Here is a 17,631-nt window from a genome sequence, read left to right on the forward strand (position 1 = left end):
CATGTACATCCTACCATTTATTTTTTTCCTAAGAGATACTTCAGTACTTTTTCTGTTTACCTCCCATTAAGTGTGGTTTCTCACCCAACAGCTGCAGTGATGTTTTCTCCATAACAATATCTTAAAAGCTTCAACCTCTCCACCAAGTAATAAAACTTAGCATGTTAATTAACAGTCCTCAGGAACCTGAGAACCATTTCAAGATGTCTCTAATCTCAGTGGAATTTCAGTCTCTTCTCAGGTCTGCTCAAAGCTTTTTATTTGTACCACTCTCAGCTGAACAGCAAAACTGTGCATGGATGGTACAGAAGTAATGCAATAAGCAGCAGTAATTGGATTAATAAACCATTAGCACAAATTTAAAATCTCAGTGGTTATTCCTAGGAGCAAAGGAATTCTTCCTATTAGTACATGAACACTGGGACCAAGAAACAAGAAATTTGTTTTTGCAGATGAGTGATGTGTTCTCATTCCTACAGGCAGCACTCACCAGCAAGGGAACTGGTTACCAACTCCACTTCTGAGCACAACTGCACCATGCATTAACCCTGGAGTAAGCAGCACAGGAGGTGCTACAGCTGCTTTACCGAGTCAGACACTGGTAAATGAAGAAATTGGGTTGGTCTGAGCTGTTTTAATGCTGCATGGGCCTTTTAGCTCCCCATATAAAAATGAACACTTGCTAGGTTTTTCCCACCCTGCTTTCAAATACTTTGTTGTTTTTTTCTTTTTCTTAAACCAGAGAAGCCAAAGTTTCTTTTCACCCTTCCTGCTTAGAAGTTGCCCAGCAAAATCCCACAGAGTATTTCAAGAATTTAAGGGGACACTGCTGTTGCTGGCTTGTTACCTGCTGGTTTGCAGCACTGTGCTGGGTGGGGCTGCAGGAACTGCCAGCAATGACCTTGCTGAAGCCTTGTTACAGAATTTAGGTCTTGGCACACCACTGGCTGAATGTGCATGATCACAGGGGAAAATACTGAGACCTTTGGTTCTCTCCCATCAGGAAAGATCCACAACCAAACCTCACCAGCTGGTGTTCTTGGATTTAAAAACAAAAGTGCCAGGTATTCAGGAATAAGGGAACTGGATGAGTCACTTGCCTCCCCAATTTAACACATCATTAATGCCAAAATATCAGGAATCCTGCAGCAAGCAGGAGGAATCAGAAAACTCAGAGCTGAAGTAGTTCAGATTTTGAGTTGTTTTTTAGCAGAAATCCCTGAATCTCCCCGTGGTAATAAGATAAACAGCTGCTAAACTACAGCAGTTGGGTAAGAGGGGGGAAAAAGTGCTTTTCTAAGCAAAAGATGCAGACCTGAAAGTGTCACCATCAAGCCTTGGTTTTCAAATTTCCCCAGCCATCTTGAGGATGTGATTGTTGCAACACTTATTAGGGAATCCTCTTAAAAATAACAATTCCCAGGCCTTGTGTGGAGCATTCCAGCAATACCCCCGACAAGTTCAGTACTATTTTCAGAGGCAGCACGGGCAGTTGTGCAGCAGCAGAACGGATTAGCCATGTCCTTGCTTGTCCTTAGCCCCATTATGCTTTAGGATTTGGGCAGCGGCGCTGGTGGCAGCCATCCAGGCCCTGCCGTTTGGCAGGGCAGCGAGGCGGAGCTGCTGGCGAAGGGAAGTGCCACAAACACGATCCAAAGGTGCCATCTAGTGCCTGCTCGGGACCACAGGGAAAGCAACAAAGGGAATTTCTAGCTCCCAGGAAAACACCCAGTGAAGAATTTTTCCCTTGTGCCTGAGTCAGGAGTGTGAATCTGAAACGTGCAATTGGATTCAGGGACAATTGGGACAGATGTTTTATCATCCTTTTTAAGAATTACAGTGCTGTGGTGCAAGGATATACTTGCAATACAAATAGATAGAATACATAAATAAAACACCTAGAGCTGAGAGGATTCTCCAGGGAAAGCATCATATTCTGCACAGAGAATGTGACTGACTGCCTGCCAACAGCTGGCTAAACATGACCACCTCTCACCACTGGCCTGAAGATCTTCACCAGTGTCATCCTGGGCTCCTGTCATCCCCCAGTCACCTCTGCTTGACTCACCTCTCCAAGGGATCCAGTGCTTGGAAAGCCACTGTGAGCACCAGGCAGTCCTTATAGAGGAACCCTGTAAGGGCTGAAGGGGAAGGTCAAGTCCTCCTGGGATGAAGGGCTGCAGCTGAAGGGAAGACAAGACAGTGTAACCATTCCAAGTGTCCTGGGACAAGGGAACTTGAGCCAACCAGCCCACCACAGCTTTTAAGCCTGATTAAAAACTGCACACGCTGCTGAAGGACTGATTTGTTTCAAAAAATTTATTGAAATGTAGAATACTTAATACAAAACCACACTGGTGCTTCCTCAGAAGAGGAGCTCAGCTCCCAGGCATTAGAAAAAAAAACCAAAAACAAACAATGACCAGCAGGATACGCACAAACCAGGACACTGCTTGTCCACAGCTCCTGGCCCATATGGACAGTGACAGCCTCATCCCATCTCAAACCCCTGAGACATTCAAGCCATGAACAGCCAGATCCAAACCATGGTTAGCAAGGGTGTGGATACTCCTCTTCTCTAAACCCATGTGCCTGGATTTGCATTCTTAAAAACAAGGGCTCTCAGTCAGGGGACAGACTGGTAGATCTGTATCACAAGTAAGTTAAAATCCAAATCATCTGGGCAGAAACATCACAAAACATATCCCTTCCTCTCTGTCATTCTGCACAAAGTTCTGGGGCACTAGACACAGCAACAGGTGCTAGGAGACACGTCTCAGTTGCATCTGCATCTTCATAAAGGTCAGATAGCAATTTTTCAGGCTGTTGCACTAAAAGGCTATTGTACTTAAGTACTGCTTTGTATTAAAAGGACACAGGAGATATCCTAGGAGTGAGGAATTTTGGTGGTTTCTGAAGTGTGGAATGAATGTTGGGGACTAGAACACTGAAAAAAAACTCCATATAATACTGAGAATCAAAGCTGCCATGCTGGGATTTCAAATGACTTCTTCTGGCCATGTGCTCTATCCCTCCGAATCCAGCAACCTCTGTCGAGCTTCCAGAACAATCTCCTCTGTCACCTCTGGTTTGAGAATGTCCTTGATCTGCAGTGGAAGGAAGACTAATATGAGCACCAGGAATCAACTACTTCTTTTGCACTCTGTGGGGAGACAAAGGTCCCTGACACATGGCAGCAACCAGCAAGGAAGTTCAGAGGACTGTGGTGAAAAAGGACCTGTGGCAGAGGGTCAAAGGCAAAATTAACTTTGCCAGTTAACTTTGCCAGGGAGCTCTTACAGAGACCAGAGGAAATCAAAGAAGAGGCTACTAATCCACCTCATCTTTCCTGAAGGACACCCACTGTACTTGGGAAGGGCAGAGATGACTTAAACACAGTTATACTTCAAAAGAATACCTCACTGGGCATGAAAGCAGAAGACAATTCAGATCTCATTTACTTATGGGAAGAGAATTGCCCGTGATTGTGCTGGCAGGAATCACAGTGAAAAGCTGCACACAAGAGGTCAAATGAAGGCAGCCTTTCAGCAGTGTAGGATATGGATACAGACACGAGACTGCTCTCTGTACAATGCATGACATTTACTTTTTCATTGCTTCATAAAATGCACTGTACCCTCATACAATGCCAAATTTAACACTGCTTTCACAGGAATTAAAAGGTCCATAATCCCAGCAAGGGATACACAACATCTATCAAAAAAGGGACTGATCTCTCTTTAGGAACAGTTAGACTTTGCCAGAGGCAGAATCCCTCAAACTATCCCTGAAATTGTGCAAGGCAACTCACATTATGCAGAAGGGGAGAGTTCATACTGTCACTCACTACAGGATGCTTTGGTAAGTTGAAAGGAAACTCTGACTTCAGCAGCAACTGATGCAGCCCTTCTGTTCCCGCCCCTCAGTGTGGAATAAACACCACTGGTTCCTGTACCTGATGAGGAAGGGACGCTTCATAGCAATACAGGATGCTGGTGTCAAAGAGCATCATCTTGTGAGTAACCAGAGCCACGATGCAGTTTCGGAGCCGTGAGATCACCTCCCGGTCAGACAAGGGAACTGGCTGAGGAAGGACAGAGGAAAAGGGATGAATGCACAGGGAAATCACACAAGTAAAAAAGCCTTGCTGTGAACCTAACTCAAGATCCTGAAAGTCTCAGGTTACTCATGTGCCTCTGACTATGTCAGACTGAAAACCATCACTGGTGGAAGAAGGCTCACCTTCCCTGAACACTCACCTCCAAGTTGGCAGTGTAGCCTCCAGCCTCGTCATCCTTCTGCTCGGGAGTTGGGTAGATCCAGATGAAGCCGTTGTTGCCGAGGATCACGGATGCACCGCAGGGCAGGTCATGGAAATGAGTCTTCTGGCGTTTCACAAGGGAGGGAGAGACCTGAACCAGCACACCCTGGGCAAGCTGGAGAGCAGACCACGAGGCTCAGCGTGAGAGACAGCACGAGCCACCACAGATAACACCAAGTCACTGACACACACTCACTCCATTCCTGGCCTAGGAACAACTCTGTTTTAACATCTTTTCCTGTGAAATAGTGAATATAAAACCTGCCTGCCTCTAGGAGCGCTGGGAGGATTAACTAATGCCTGTGAAGCCCTTTGAAGATGAAGAATACTCTAAGTGCTTAGCACAAATGTTAATAATATCTTGATCGTAACTACACATCAACCATCCCTGCAGAAAAATGAGAAGTCAGAAGCCCAATTTAGCAGAACACTTTCCCTCGTAATCCAATCACTGTCCTTCACCCTTTGTGCAATAAGCACACTTCCCTTTCATCTTTTAAGTGCTAATACTCTTGGTCTGGTAATCCCAAACTGCAGCCTACGCTCCAACGGGCCCCTTGGCTTATTTCAATGCGCAAAACCAGAGATAAATGCCGACTGCGTAAAGCCTCAAATGGAGCCCCAGGGAGAGGAACAAGTCACAGGGGCAACAGCCAGCAGAAGAGGAGTGAGGAGATCTCTCCCCAGGATTTAATTCCCAAGTGGCTAGTGGGGGAAACAGAACTAGCAGGCTGCAACTGTGGACAGGGAGAGCAGTGGATCAAAGGGCCACCTCTGCTTTGGGGAAACTCTACGTGGTGCTCCCATGTAGAAGCTGAGACTTGTCCTGTCCTGCAGGAATGGGTCATAACAACATCCTGCTCTACTCCAGAGCTCTTTTCTTAAAAAAGCCTCCTAAAGGCCTTATACAAGTCAGCTGGTGCAGAATTAACCCAGGATCAAGGGCTTTGGAATAACTCACCTTCCCGTACTTCAGGCTCCGGGTGTGCAGCGATACAGCCCCGTCAGAAAATATGGACTGGACCTCTGCCTGTCGGTGCCAGTTAAGGAAACAGGGTCCCTAAGGCTGCCCAATGCCACCCCAGCATAGCTCTCTGTTCTTCCCTTGCCCTTGGCTCCTGTGTCAATGGGAGCAGCAGGATACACTGATGAGATCTCCTTCCTGCAGGTAGTCCCTCATTGCAAGCTCATCTTCGGCTGATTTTCTTCTCTGAAACATCGCAAGAAAAGTTACATGTAGCCCAGGAAGAGAAAACATCCCTCAGTAGCTCAGTGTAGGGGATCTTAGACTCCCATGCAAAACAAAACCAGCTACACTCACCAGCTCCCCACCAGGTAAATTTATAGATGACAGCAACAAGACTGAATCCAGCCTGGAATTTGTTTCCACTTTCCATCGCTTCTGCTGAACCTAAGAGGGGGAAAAAACACCCAAACTTATAGGTACACACTCAAAAATTGAATGGGAGCTGCCACCTCCCCAAGCTGCAGGAGGGGACAGCTCTGCTGGCTTCTGCCAGCCTCATCCCAGTTAAAGTCCACACGCTCCCAGTTACCCGCGCAGGGACACTGACGCGTGCCAGTATTTTAGGACCCCGGGAAGCATTTAGAGTCGGAGTGAGCCACGACCACCCTCCTTTTCCTGCTCCTCCTCCTCCTCGGCACCGCGGCAAACAAGGGGCTTTACCTCGGTGATCCTCCCGACCACGATGTCGCCGATCTCGCCGTTGTACCTGGGACAGAGAGCGGCGGTCGCCCACCTCACTCAGCCGGCCGAGCCAGGCCCCGCCGCCGGCCCGCGCCCGCCCCGGCCGCGCTCACCTGGCCTTCAGCGCCCTGACACACACCAGCTTGTTCACCCTCTCCACCACGCCGGCCACCGAGGCGATCAGCTTGTCGTCCTCCACGTAAGTGCCGTGGCCCCTGCGGAGGGAGAGCGGCTACCTAAGGACGGCCCGAAGCCGCGCCACCCCGCCGCCGCCGCCGCCTCCCCTCCGCCGCTGGCCGCACCTCATGTATCCCGTGTCCGTGGTGATCGTGTCCCCCGGTGCCACCAGGTGCTTCTCGGCGCCCCGGGGCGCGCTGGAACTCAGGGGCGCGCGGACCGCCGGCAGCCTCATGGTGACCGCCGCCATCTTGGCCCCGCCGCACGCGCCTTCCGCCCGGCATGTTGGCTGCTGGCGGGAGCGCGCCTGAGGGCGCGGGCGCTGCCATCTTGAGTGAGGGCAGCGGGGGCGGTGCCTGGGCGGCCATGTTTGTTCCTGGCAGCGGAGGAACTCTCGGGATTCGCCCCGGGGAGGCCAAGGGGGGCCGCGGCCATCTTTAGTGCGGGCGAGATGCGCCGCTCTTCGGGCAGTGACCCGCTCCCCCAGAACCCGCCCGGCAAACCGGGGCGACACCACGGGCCTCCCCCGGGGCTCACCGGGCCCCACAGCCCGGGCCGGGCTGCAGTGCTGCGGGTCGAGGCGGTGAGCAGCGCCCGCAGTTTTGGTGCCCCTCACGCAAGGTGTCCCCCTGAGGGAATCCTCTGACGCTTGGCTTAAACATCGCCGCGGGATTCGGGACTGACCCCTTCCCCTCGGCCGAGCTGTGCCAGCCGGAACCGATACGTCCGTAGAAAAGTTTAATCCGTTCAAGCACCGATTCGGCTCTCAGAGCTGCGGAGGGAGTGCCACGGGAAAAGCAGCCCGCCATGCCCGTCAGCAAATGCCGCTTCCCTCCAGCAGGGTTTGCACCTGTACCCCATCACAGCCAAAATACGGGCACGAATTCATGGGATGTATCAAAGGATAGCAATAGCTATGGCTTCAGAGAGGGACTAGCAGGGTGGAAGCAGTAGATACCACCCGTTCCAGAATGAACCAGCACTTACCCCTGCATCCAGACCTGAAAAAGGGTTTCTTTAGCCAAAACCTGTGTTTTGTCCCCTCCCAGATGCACGTCTTGGTCCAACAGATGACTCCACGTCTTCTCACTCACAGAGTGTTGTGTTAGTTAAGACCTTCATGCATCCCAATACCCACATCTTTCCCCTGGCACATAAAATAAAGCACTCCATGCTATCCGTCTTCTAAATGATAAATGTTCCAAGTAATTTTTATTTAGAATACAAGAGAGGTACAAATGTATTTACACTGTGTACATATACAATCAAATAATATATAATATCAAAGTCTCGTAAATAATGTTTACATAAATATTTACAAAGTTAAAGTGACGGTTGTTTGGGGATTTTTTTTTTTTTTCTTTTGTTTTTGTTTATTTTCTTCTGGAAGTGAAACACAGCTTGCGAGAACTTTATACATCTTAGACTTATAATTAATATTAGAATACCTTCTTTTAAGATTTATGATACACAGCCCTCCTCGCAGTGTGGGGACTCCAGAGGGCGCTTAGAGTTGTCCTTGGGGACAGAGCTGGCCCGGGGACAGGTTTTCTCTGTCCCCAGAGGGCAGTAGCAGTTCCAACCAAAATGTTCCTTCACAGCTGGGAAAAGGATGGGGCGAAGAGCTGCCAGGGCTGGAACAGGCACAGCCCGGCAGAGCTCAGGGTCCCCCCAAAAAGCTGCCTGTGCGTGGGCATTCCCAGCTGGCACGGTGTCCCGGTGGCACCCAGCCTGTCCCCTCTTCTCGCAGCATCGCTTGGAGAGGTGACAGATCCCAGAACAGGGCTCGGGTTGGGCGGGCAGAGGGGCCCCAGGTGTGGGAAAATGCAAACGTTCATGAACTCAGGGCTCCCGAGGAGGGAAAGGTGTCTCTTGGAAGGAGCCACAGGGGCCAAGCCCACTCCTGGGGCAAACAGGCATGACGGGGGTGGCCGCATCAGGGCTGTGCCAACCTTTCAATGGGGTACGTGTCTGCTAGAGCAGAGGAGGACGGATAAGAGGAATTTTTCTTTCCGCCAAATTACCTGTAAAACCCAGGCATGACTCAGCCAGGCCCAGCTTTTCGACTCCCCCAGTCCTCCGCAGTGCACTGGAAACCCACGCAGGACATCCCACTGCATCCCTTCTCCCCTGCCAGCACCAGGGACCACCAGCCCACCCAGTGCCACATCTCCCTCAGGATGATCCCGCACGACTCAGCTGCAGAGCTGGAGGTACCCCTGCTGCCAAACCTCCGCAGTCAGCAATGCCCAAAAACAACCCAACACTCCTCCGAGACACAAAGCAGCTCAGCCAAGGGCCGCCCCCCCAGTTCATTGCATGTCTCAGCATCAGTCTTTGCTGTCCCAAACCCCGCTGCCGCACCGGGGCTTCACAGCACCATGGTGGGGATGTGATGGGCAAGCGAGGCAGGGTGGGGCACGGGCAGGGCGGGCGAGTGCGCCTGCAGGGAGGCGTTGGGGGGCCGGTGACGGGCGCTTTTCTGGTGCGCCCGCAGCCCTGCGAGCTGGGAATAGGCACTTTGGCAAACCTGGCACTTGTAGGGCCGCTCGCCCGTGTGCAAGCGGACGTGGTTGCGGAGGGTGGAGGACTGGCTGAAGCGGCGGTTGCAGAAGCGGCACACGAAGGGCTTGTCCAGGGTGTGGATGCGCATGTGGGAGCGCAGGTTGCTGCGGGAGTTGAAGCCGCGGTGGCAGATGACGCAGCGCATACGCCCCGTCGTGCTGGCTCCAGTCTCCACCGTGTGGAAATCCTCTGGGGACGACAGGGAACAGTCGGGCGCTGCCATCCAGCACAGCAGCTCACCCCACCCCAAGCCCCTGGGGTGCTGGGTGCCCTGGAAAGCCTCCAGTGCCCTCTCGCTGGCTGAGGTCACATATCCTGGGCAGACTGGCATCCAGGCTGGCTCTTAGGAATTTGGGATGTAGCCAGTGCTGGGAATGAGCTCAGCCAGATTTAGGTAAGTGGAACATTCAAGCCGAGCTGAATGAATCCCTTATAGATGGACACAAAACCATTTTCCCCCTCCTTGGGCTGCAGCAGAGCTGAAGAGGTGGGTGCAGGAACTCTCAGGAGCCCCCAAGCACACTGTCCAGTCCCTGCCCCAGCCCGTCCCCTCTCTCTGCTGGGCTCAGACATACCTCTCTCAGAGTGGGGAGCAGAGTCAGGGAGCACAGAAGCGGCTCCAAACACAGCCTGGGCTCTGCTGTGCCATAGAGAAGCACCTCGGAGAGCCTCTGAGACAAGCAGAGAGCGAAAGCCCACGGAGAGAAAAGCCTCCTGTGTTGATTAAGATCCCTTAAATGCAGAGTGGGGATGTAGAGGCTGCATCCACTTGGTGATTCAGGGGGTGTTGGGCCTGCCTTGCACTCACACTCTGCACTGCTCCTCCCTGCCTAGCTGGGTCAGGCAGCGACTGCCAGACACCCCACCAGCAACAGCCGCAGGCAAACTGGCCTGGAGGCATGGCCCTGAATTACTGAGGACCTGCTCAAGCTGTATGGATCGTTTCATAGTCCCTGTGCTTGTCCACAGGGAACTGGGATATCTCACATACCCCTGGGGTGTCCCTGCCTTGTGCCCACCTAACGGCCTCAGAGCTGCACACAGGATGAACCGACAGGGATGTTGCACCCTTGGCTCTTTCTGGTGTTACCTACCGTGTTTGTTCTTCTTCTGCTCCTCTTCCAGGCCTGGCACACCTGGGATGCCCAGGAAGGTGTTGTGGGAGTTCCCATACCAGACCAGCAGCTCTTGGTCTGGAGGAATCATCTAGAGAGATAAAGAAAGGGGTTTTGGAAGGGGGTGATGAACATCCATCCCTGCACTGATCCATTCAGACCTACCCTGGCTGCGCCCCATTTCTGTGAGACCCTGCTGCCATCTGGGACCTGCCAGCAGTCCCCAACGCCCACAGACAGGCACAGAACAGCCCAGGATGCAGCACTGGTGATGGCACAGCTCAGCACCACCCAGCACCAGCACAAACCCACTCCAGGCTTTCCCCCAAGCTGGGACACAAACAGGGTTATGGGCAAAAATGCAGCTACACAGCACAGGGACAGATCTGGAGTTTCCAGAGTGCAGGACTCTGAGGTCCCAGCAATGCAAGATCAGGACAGGGTGAAACACAGACGTGGAAAAATAAACCATTTTTGGAGCCACAACCAGCATGAGTGACAGAGACCAAAGCAGGGAGATGGGACACAGAGCCCTGGTTCAGAGATCCAGCAGAGCATTTTGTCTTTGGACAGAGCCATCAGCACCCTCCAGCTGCAGGGCACAGGCAGCATCTCCCACCCTGCCGGGGCTCATTTTAGAAGGTGGAAATGCAGATTCGCCAGCAAAGAGCTCACCAGCCCATGGAGCAAAGAACTCGGGGCTGCTATGAAGGACCATGGCTGAGGAGTAAAAAGCTGTTCATATCCTCCACCAAAGCTGCAGTGCCTGCAGCACCCAAGGACAGCTGCAGGACCAGGGCAGGGGTTTTGCATCATCCACGCTCCCATTTCCCTGAAGCGATGGCGCTTCCCCTGTCCTTGCTGTTCCTGTCATGTTCCTGCATGGCCGGGATGAGCGGCCAGGAAACGCTGCTCAAGGCTCCCCTTGAGCAGCGGCCGTGGCTGGGAAGATAAATCCTCTCAGACCAGTTCAAACAATGTTAATAACAACATCACTTTATAAAAAAATACATATTTTCCCTAGCAGTCCCTACTGTTAAGAACCTAATTTAGAAATAGGAACATCCTGCATTTTGGAGGATGGTTTTCTGTACACTGAACACGTTAGATCCAAGTAAAGCATCATCCATGTGAAACACAGATCCTAACACTGAAACTCACTTCAACGCTGAAAATATGTTGAATTTTAAGCATCAAAAATTAATAGGAATTTGACTTCATATCTTTGTTCATCTGCATAAAGACCTCACTGGGCTGCAGAGGAGGAAGCTGATCTCTTTTTGCATCCCAAATTGATCGCATTGTTTCTTGGCATTATTTACTCCTTACAGAAAATGTCCAAATTTAATACAAACAAATAAAATATTGCTGAAAGGATAAAACAATCTGAATGGGAGCATACATGCGTGTGTATTTTATTCTGCTGAAGCTGCTGCAGCCACGCCAGCAGCAGGTGAGCGCCCATGTGCAAACCAAAGCAAATTCAAATTGCCCCCCAGGAGCCTTGTGGCCTTCAGATCAAAGGCCAAAACTTTCTGCCCTCTCTCTATTTTCTAACAGCAGCAACTTGGTATTGCTGAGAAAGAGGCTGGCGAAAAACAAATCAGCAAATAAGGGCAGGAATGGGCAAAACGCATTAAAATACCAAGCATAAATAGGGAAAAAAAGCACCACATAAATCTAATTTTTTGGCATGTAGGTGAGAAAGGCATCCAAAAGAGATGGATCCTGCAGCAGGGTGGGTGCAGAGCAATAGGAACAGGGCAGCTCACGGTGCCACTGCTACAGGGGCACAGCAGGCACGGGCAGGAGGCTGTGCAGGGGGACAGGAGGTGGGGAAGCCACCAGGGCTGGCTGGGGATGGAGGGTGACAGTGGCTACACGTGGACACCTGTGGTGCTGAGCAGAGCAGCATTTAAGTTCAGGTCGGTGTGCGCGTGTCCTGCTGAGCTTGGGGAGCAGTGTGACAGCAGGGACCCTTCATGCCTGCCTCCTCCCACACCTTGCCTGGGGCTCAGCACTCTCAAATTCACTGCTTGTGCCAAGAGAAATTAAACTCATTCTGCTCCACTGCTCAAGCCCCAGGAACAAGCCCACAGCTGGATCATAGCTATACCCAAATATTCACTCACCCACCTCCTCGTCCGTGCCCACACAAGGTGTTAAAACTACAGCTATGTTCCTAATTACACCACAGCTACCTGGAACTATTTTACTTACTTACATAATTTAAGAACAATAGTAAGAAGCACTTAAGGTGTGGTCACAACAGAAATATCAGGTCTTAAAGTAGAAACACCTGAAGCCTGTGGCAGGATGTCCAGCATGAGAACAACAGGGAAGTGCTTGGAGCTCTTGGGAAAGGTGGCAGAGCCCAGGGGGCACATGGGACTCTCCTGCAGCAGGAGAGAATATCTGATCTGCTTTCAATGCACCCATTCTCCTTTGCCACCCCACGGCAGCAGTCCCTAACCCAGCCCTGCTGCTTGCTCAGCGCAGGGTTGGGCTATGGTCCTGTGCCCTGGAGCATTTCGATTTGTGCTCCTCCATAATCCAGTGCAGGAGCCTGGATAGATCTGGAGAGCTGCCTGTGCCCACAGAACCAGCAGGCACTCATGGTCATTCCCGGCTGAGACCCTCTCCAGCTGCAAACGCTCCTCAGGTGAGACTCTGAACCCGATCCTGGAGGGGAACAATCCCACAGTGCTGGTCTGGGATGGACTGGGATGACATGTCCCCTCTTGTGACTCTTTAAGCCAAAGTGCCATCTCTCCAAGCCACCACTTTTCTCCACCTGCAATAGCGCTGGGTTATGGGGACGCTGCACAAAACTGCGCAAGGCTGGTCCCCACCATCACCGCGCTCCAGCACTGTGTGATTTGTGTGCACATGTCATCAGTAATGCCGGGGAGCCAGACACCCACCTCCATCCCAGAGTCTCCTGCAGGGAGCTGTGAGCACCCTCAGCCATCGCCCCACTGCAGGGCAGCCTGTGCCACCCCTGGGACCCTGCCCCTGCTCCTGTGCCGCACCAGCACAGAGCGGCACTTCGTGCAGGAGCACGGGGATGAGGGGGCAGGAGGGGTCCCTTCCCCACCCTGTACAGCCCAAGGCACAACTGCACCAGCACCACTCCCTGCCCGCTCCGCGGCTCCTGCTCCCTGCGCAGCCAGAGCGTGATGGCCAGGCAAAGCAGTGCAGAGTCAGGCACAGCCCGTGCTCAGCCCCTGGGTCTCACAGAACCCCCCAGACTTCACCCTGCTATAAAGAAGCAGGTTCTGCACAAAATCCCAGTTTTGCAATAGAGTGTCCAAGTCCTGTCCTTGCCCAAAGCTCCATTATAGGCCAGAATTGCAGCTCTTTTCATGCTTTACACCCCAGACAAGGATTTACTCTCCCCCTGTTCAAACACATCACTCCATGAGCCCACAGAAAGGGGGCAGAGAGAAGAAGGGACCTTTACTGCTCCCTGAATCCCATGCAATGGCCCTTCCCTGTAGTTTCTACCTGTGCTGATGGGTCTGAGCGCCAAGAATGGAAAACCTGCCGTGTCCTTCCACAGACACCCCACCAACAACCCAAAGAGCAAGGACGGGAGAGCCTGGAGGATGGGGGAATCGCACCACCCTGCTCCTCTAGTGCAGATGCCCGGTTCGCCTTCAGCCCCACTTACCTCAATGGCCTTGTAGAAGATGCTGTTCCCGATCTGGACCACCTCGAGGTTCTGCTCCTGCTCGTTCCGTGCACATTTGATGTAGGTCATCCAGCTGCGGTGATCCTCCTGGCTGGCGTCGATGAAGTACCGCACTGTGCCGTCCTCGTTGAAGACCTGCGAGGGGAGAGAGCACTTGGTGGGGATGCTGCTCACAGCGGGCTGAGCCCCTCCACCTCCTGCCTCTAGGATAAAGCCCCTGGAAAGGGACAAGCTGAAAGCCACCACAGCCTCAGGGCTGAGATCCTGACAGCAGCCGGGAGATGCTAAACCCTTCCTGCTTTGTGGTGCTTGAGAAATGTGCCCTGCTCTCACTGGCATGGCTGGTCCTGCCAGCCCCTATTTCCCTGGATAACCCAGCTCCTTTCCTCAATCTCCCTTCTCATCAGAGCCCCACCAGCAGCTCAACCCCAGAGGAAGGGGCTGTTATCATCCTGCAGCTGCCGTGGGAGCAGGAGAATCCCTGGGTGGAGGGGGAAGATGCATGCCGAGCCTGGAAGGATGCTTGGCAGGGTGCCAGGAAAGATGAGGCAAGTTTCTGTTAGGCATAAAATTATAATAATAATTAACAATAATTAAAAAGTGCACATCTGAGTCAAACAAATTAAAAAAAAAAAAAAAAAAGGAAATCGCCTCTGTATTGGCTGTGCATTAGTGCACAATGTCCTGGCATCTCAGATCCCCCCGAACTCCCCAGTTTCATTTGGGATTAACCTCACCAGGGCTGGGGCAAAGCAGGGAGCAGGGGACAGGGCAGAGCTGGTTTTGCCCACTGTGGCCAGTGCAGGCAGCAACCTGTGTTCCATCAGAACAGGATGGGCAGGGCAGGGCGCGATCCGGCTGCACTGGACACGAGCAACAGCATTTCAGGGCTCCTCTGTGGGCTGGCTGCACCCCAAGGGCTGAGGAAACCTCATCCTTCTCCAGCAAGGGGTTCCTAAACCCACCTGCCCAGATATTTGCATGAATGGGGAAACTGAGGCACAAAGATGGTGCCCGATGGTGCTCAAGCACGGGACAGCGTCCCAGCGTCCCATCCCCACTTCTCCCCAGACCAGTCCGGGCTCGGGGTTCAGGGGGATCGTTACCTCCCACATGAGGTTGTTGTTCTTGCACAGGTCCACATGTTCGGGGGAGATGACCCTGCCCGTGAACGGCCCCATCTCGGTGCCAGCCTTGATCCAAGTCTTGGAGAAGATGCCGAGCCCTTCCCCGGGGATGGAGCTCTGGGCGATTATCACTTCCGACGGCAGCACCAGGCTGGAGAGCTTCTGCACCTCTGCGAGGGGGGGAGATGGCTCAGCAAGGGACAGGGGTAGGGGAGAGGGGGGAAACCGGCGGCGACGGGGACCCCGCCCAACCCCGGCCCCAGCCCAGACCCGGGACTGAGCCTTTTAAACGCCCAACCGGGCTCCCACAAAGCGCTACAAGGTTCCCCCGGGGCATTGAGGAGGTACCTGGGAAAAGCATCCCGGGCCGGACGAGGGAGCGGGGCTGGGAAAGGGGGTTAAATGGTGTCTATTTCGGCCCATCCAGCAATTTGTCATGCTGTTAAAGTGATCTGCATTCATTAAACTCAACTAGAAAGAAATTGCTAATTCTAAATTCATTAGTCCTTTAGGAATGCTGTAGCGGTACATTGTGCCTGAATGGCGCGAGGGCTTGTTTAAAAGGGCCCAGGAATTCCTCTTACAAAATGGGGAGATGAGATGGTTGACATATCATGAATGGAAATGGAATTAGCCTTCATGGTAAATTAAGAGAGGAACAGAAATCCGAGAGGGGGAAAAGGGAGCTGGGACGCCCCGGCGATGCCGGGGCGAGAGAAAAGATATTGTCCCGGGCGGCTGAATGCGGGACGGCCCCGGCCCCCCCAGCCCGCGGTTTAAGTGGGAACTTTCTCAGGTCAAGCCCAAGTTAACCAAATGAATTTAAAGCCCTTTTTCCCCAGTCCCACGCCTGGGGAGAGCGGAGCGCCGGGACCGCATCCCGCCGCCGGGCACCGGGAGCCGGCCCGGGGCCGATGGGGGAAACCGGGGGGATCGGGGAGGGTCCGGGGGGGTCACTCACCTCCGGAGAAGGACTGAGCCAGGACTTCGGCCGTGAAGGCGGTCTTGGGGCTGCTCTTCTCCTCGAAGAGCTGCTCGCCCAGGACGTTTCTCCAGCGGCCGTAGAGGAAGCTGTGCAGGATGTCGGAGGTGATCACCTCGGCCAGCGAGAGCCCCTGCGGCTTCAGCCCAGGCTTGAGGACCAGGGCCTCGGCGGGCAGCACCGAGCCCATCATGGGGGCGAGGCGGCGGGGCCGAGCGCGACGGGGCCGGGCGCGGCGGGCGGTGGGCGGCGGGCTGGGCTCCGTTCGGCTCGGCGGCTCCCGCCCGGCTATATATGAGCTTCATTGACCCTCCTAATTGGTTATTAATGACCTCCCTGACGTTGGCGGAGAGACTGGGGCTACCGGAGCGAGGCGAGCCGTCGGAGCGCCCCCCCCCTCCCATCTCCTCCTTCCCTCCCCTCCCGGGGGTGGGGTGGCTGGAGGGAGGGAGGGACACGGCGAGCACACACACACACAAACACACACACAGGATGCACGCACACACACCGGCTCGGCCCCCCGCACCTCCCGGCCCGGGCAAACCCAAACCCGGGCACGGCAGAACAGCAGCGAAACGGGCAGAAATGTCCCCGGTGTCCCACGGACGGGGCGCACCCTCGGGCATGGTCCCGCTCCCCACCCGGCCCCCGCGCTCGTTTTGGGACTGAAACGCTGCGCTTTGGGGCCATTGAGCATCACAACGAAATCGGCGGCCCCGAGCCCGACAGCTCCCGGTGCTCCGCGGCGTTTGGCCCTCGCAGTCCCGGGGGAACGGGCTGAAGCTCCCGCAGTTGGCCCCGACCGTGCTCGGCTCCCCGCTGCCCCCCTCATGCCCGGCTTTCCCGGCCGGGACCGGCAGCACCGGGAGGCTCCGGGGCTGCTCCCCCAAACGCCGGGAGAGGGTCCCCGAGCACGGGGTGGGTGGGACGCGCTCCCGGGGCTGATCCCCTCTTGACAGGGCTCGCCACCAGCCCGGCCGGTCCCCAGCCCCACATCCCCGTGGGAATCGTGCCCAGGTGCGCATCGGGGACGGCTCGTGGAGCCCCCGCCTCCCTGCAATAGCAACCGTGCCCTGCCGTGCCCCCCCAGCCCGGAGCCCGACCCCGGGGAGGCTGCAGTATCGCCGGGGCCCTGCTGCCGCTTCGCCCCCGTCCCCGCACCCGAAGGCGTTCCCCGGCCAGCCACGGCGCCCATCCCCGCCCTGCCGAGCCCAGGAGCTCCGCGGCCACCTCTGCTCCCCAGCAAGGTGGCATCAGAGCGGTGCCTCCAGACCCAGCGCTCCCCTCCGGGCCCGAGCTTCGCCGGCTCAGCAAAGGGTTAATCTTTCCCGGATTTAAACCCAGTCCTGCTGTGTCGGAGCTTAGAGCCCTCTCCTTAGCCTTATTCTTTTGATTTTCATGGGGACGAGGGGCTGTAAAGGGCTGCGGGAGGAAGGCTGGGCCCCCAAGATCCTCAGACGCTCAAAGGCCGGTTCCCGCAGCCCGGAGTCCCGGGAAGCCCCGCCGGGTCTCACCGTGCCCGGAGCAGCAGCCAAGCACAGCCCAAACCCCCACCCCGTCCCCTGAGGGGGTGTCTTATATGGTGAAGCTGTGGAGTGTCTTCTGGCCTGGGTGAGATGATGCTACAACCCGTGTGCAATTATCTGTTAATCCAATCAAGAGGCAACGCAGATGTCAGGAACCCACCCAAACCTGCGCTTGCTTCGGGTCTGCGCCCGGCGAGAGGCAGCGCTGTCCTGGAAAGGGGAGGTTAACAACCTGCCAGGGACTGGTTTGGGGTTTAATAAGCGAAAAAAAAAAAAAAAAAAAAAAAAAAGTTTATTTTGTTTCTCTGGACTTTGGCTAGAGGAGCCGTCAGAATATTTCAGCCTCGCTAAACATAACGCATCAGGTGGAAAGGTTCCCAACCCAACAGCGGCTCCCTCAAGCCGCCGAGGCAAGC

General features: G+C 54.3%; 2 protein-coding genes across 3 annotated transcripts; both read right to left on the bottom strand.

Annotated features, from left to right (window-relative positions):
* Nucleotides 1–2,304: 2,304 nt before the first annotated feature.
* EXOSC2 (exosome component 2) lies at nt 2,305–6,471 on the bottom strand. Its single transcript, XM_040083253.2, has 9 exons — nt 6,332–6,471; nt 6,143–6,244; nt 6,009–6,054; nt 5,643–5,732; nt 5,466–5,531; nt 5,283–5,351; nt 4,260–4,436; nt 3,956–4,084; nt 2,305–3,107 (listed from the first exon to the last, which is right to left on the bottom strand). Exons 1-9 carry the CDS (start codon nt 6,454–6,456, stop codon nt 3,027–3,029), a joined length of 885 nt encoding a protein of 294 aa, XP_039939187.1. The 5' UTR covers nt 6,457–6,471; the 3' UTR covers nt 2,305–3,026.
* A 1,039-nt stretch (nt 6,472–7,510) lies between these two features.
* Nucleotides 7,511–15,911, bottom strand: PRDM12 (PR/SET domain 12). Of its 2 annotated transcripts, XM_040083369.2 has the most exons (6): nt 15,669–15,911; nt 14,687–14,877; nt 13,560–13,715; nt 9,866–9,977; nt 8,737–8,960; nt 7,512–8,230 (listed from the first exon to the last, which is right to left on the bottom strand). In XM_040083369.2, exons 1-6 carry the CDS (start codon nt 15,880–15,882, stop codon nt 8,162–8,164), a joined length of 966 nt encoding a protein of 321 aa, XP_039939303.1. In that variant the 5' UTR covers nt 15,883–15,911; the 3' UTR covers nt 7,512–8,161. The 2 variants fall into 2 exon arrangements, with proteins under 2 accessions (XP_039939301.1, XP_039939303.1); XM_040083367.2 differs by having other exon boundaries at nt 7,511–8,960.
* Nucleotides 15,912–17,631: the final 1,720 nt, after the last annotated feature.

The sequence above is a fragment of the Hirundo rustica genome, chromosome 20, assembly GCF_015227805.2.
Source record: "Hirundo rustica isolate bHirRus1 chromosome 20, bHirRus1.pri.v3, whole genome shotgun sequence".
Lineage (NCBI taxonomy): Eukaryota > Metazoa > Chordata > Aves > Passeriformes > Hirundinidae > Hirundo > Hirundo rustica.

Bases quoted from the DNA above. Each gene is read 5' to 3' on its own strand.
- EXOSC2 (XM_040083253.2), bottom strand. From the start codon at position 6,456: ATGGCGGCGGTCACCATGAGGCTGCCGGCGGTCCGCGCGCCCCTGAGT. The intron at 6,055-6,142 runs GTGAGCGCGGCC...TCTCTGTCCCAG, and splicing joins GTCAGGGCGCTGAAGGCCAG to GTACAACGGCGAGATCGGCG. The intron at 3,108-3,955 runs GTACAGGAACCA...CTTCCACTGCAG, and splicing joins AAGCGTCCCTTCCTCATCAG to ATCAAGGACATTCTCAAACC.
- PRDM12 (XM_040083367.2), bottom strand. From the start codon at position 15,882: ATGATGGGCTCGGTGCTGCCCGCCGAGGCCCTGGTCCTCAAGCCTGGG. The intron at 14,878-15,668 runs GTGAGTGACCCC...CCCCCCTCGCAG, and splicing joins GGCTCAGTCCTTCTCCGGAG to AGGTGCAGAAGCTCTCCAGC. The intron at 13,716-14,686 runs GTAACGATCCCC...CTCCCCTCGCAG, and splicing joins ACAACAACCTCATGTGGGAG to GTCTTCAACGAGGACGGCAC.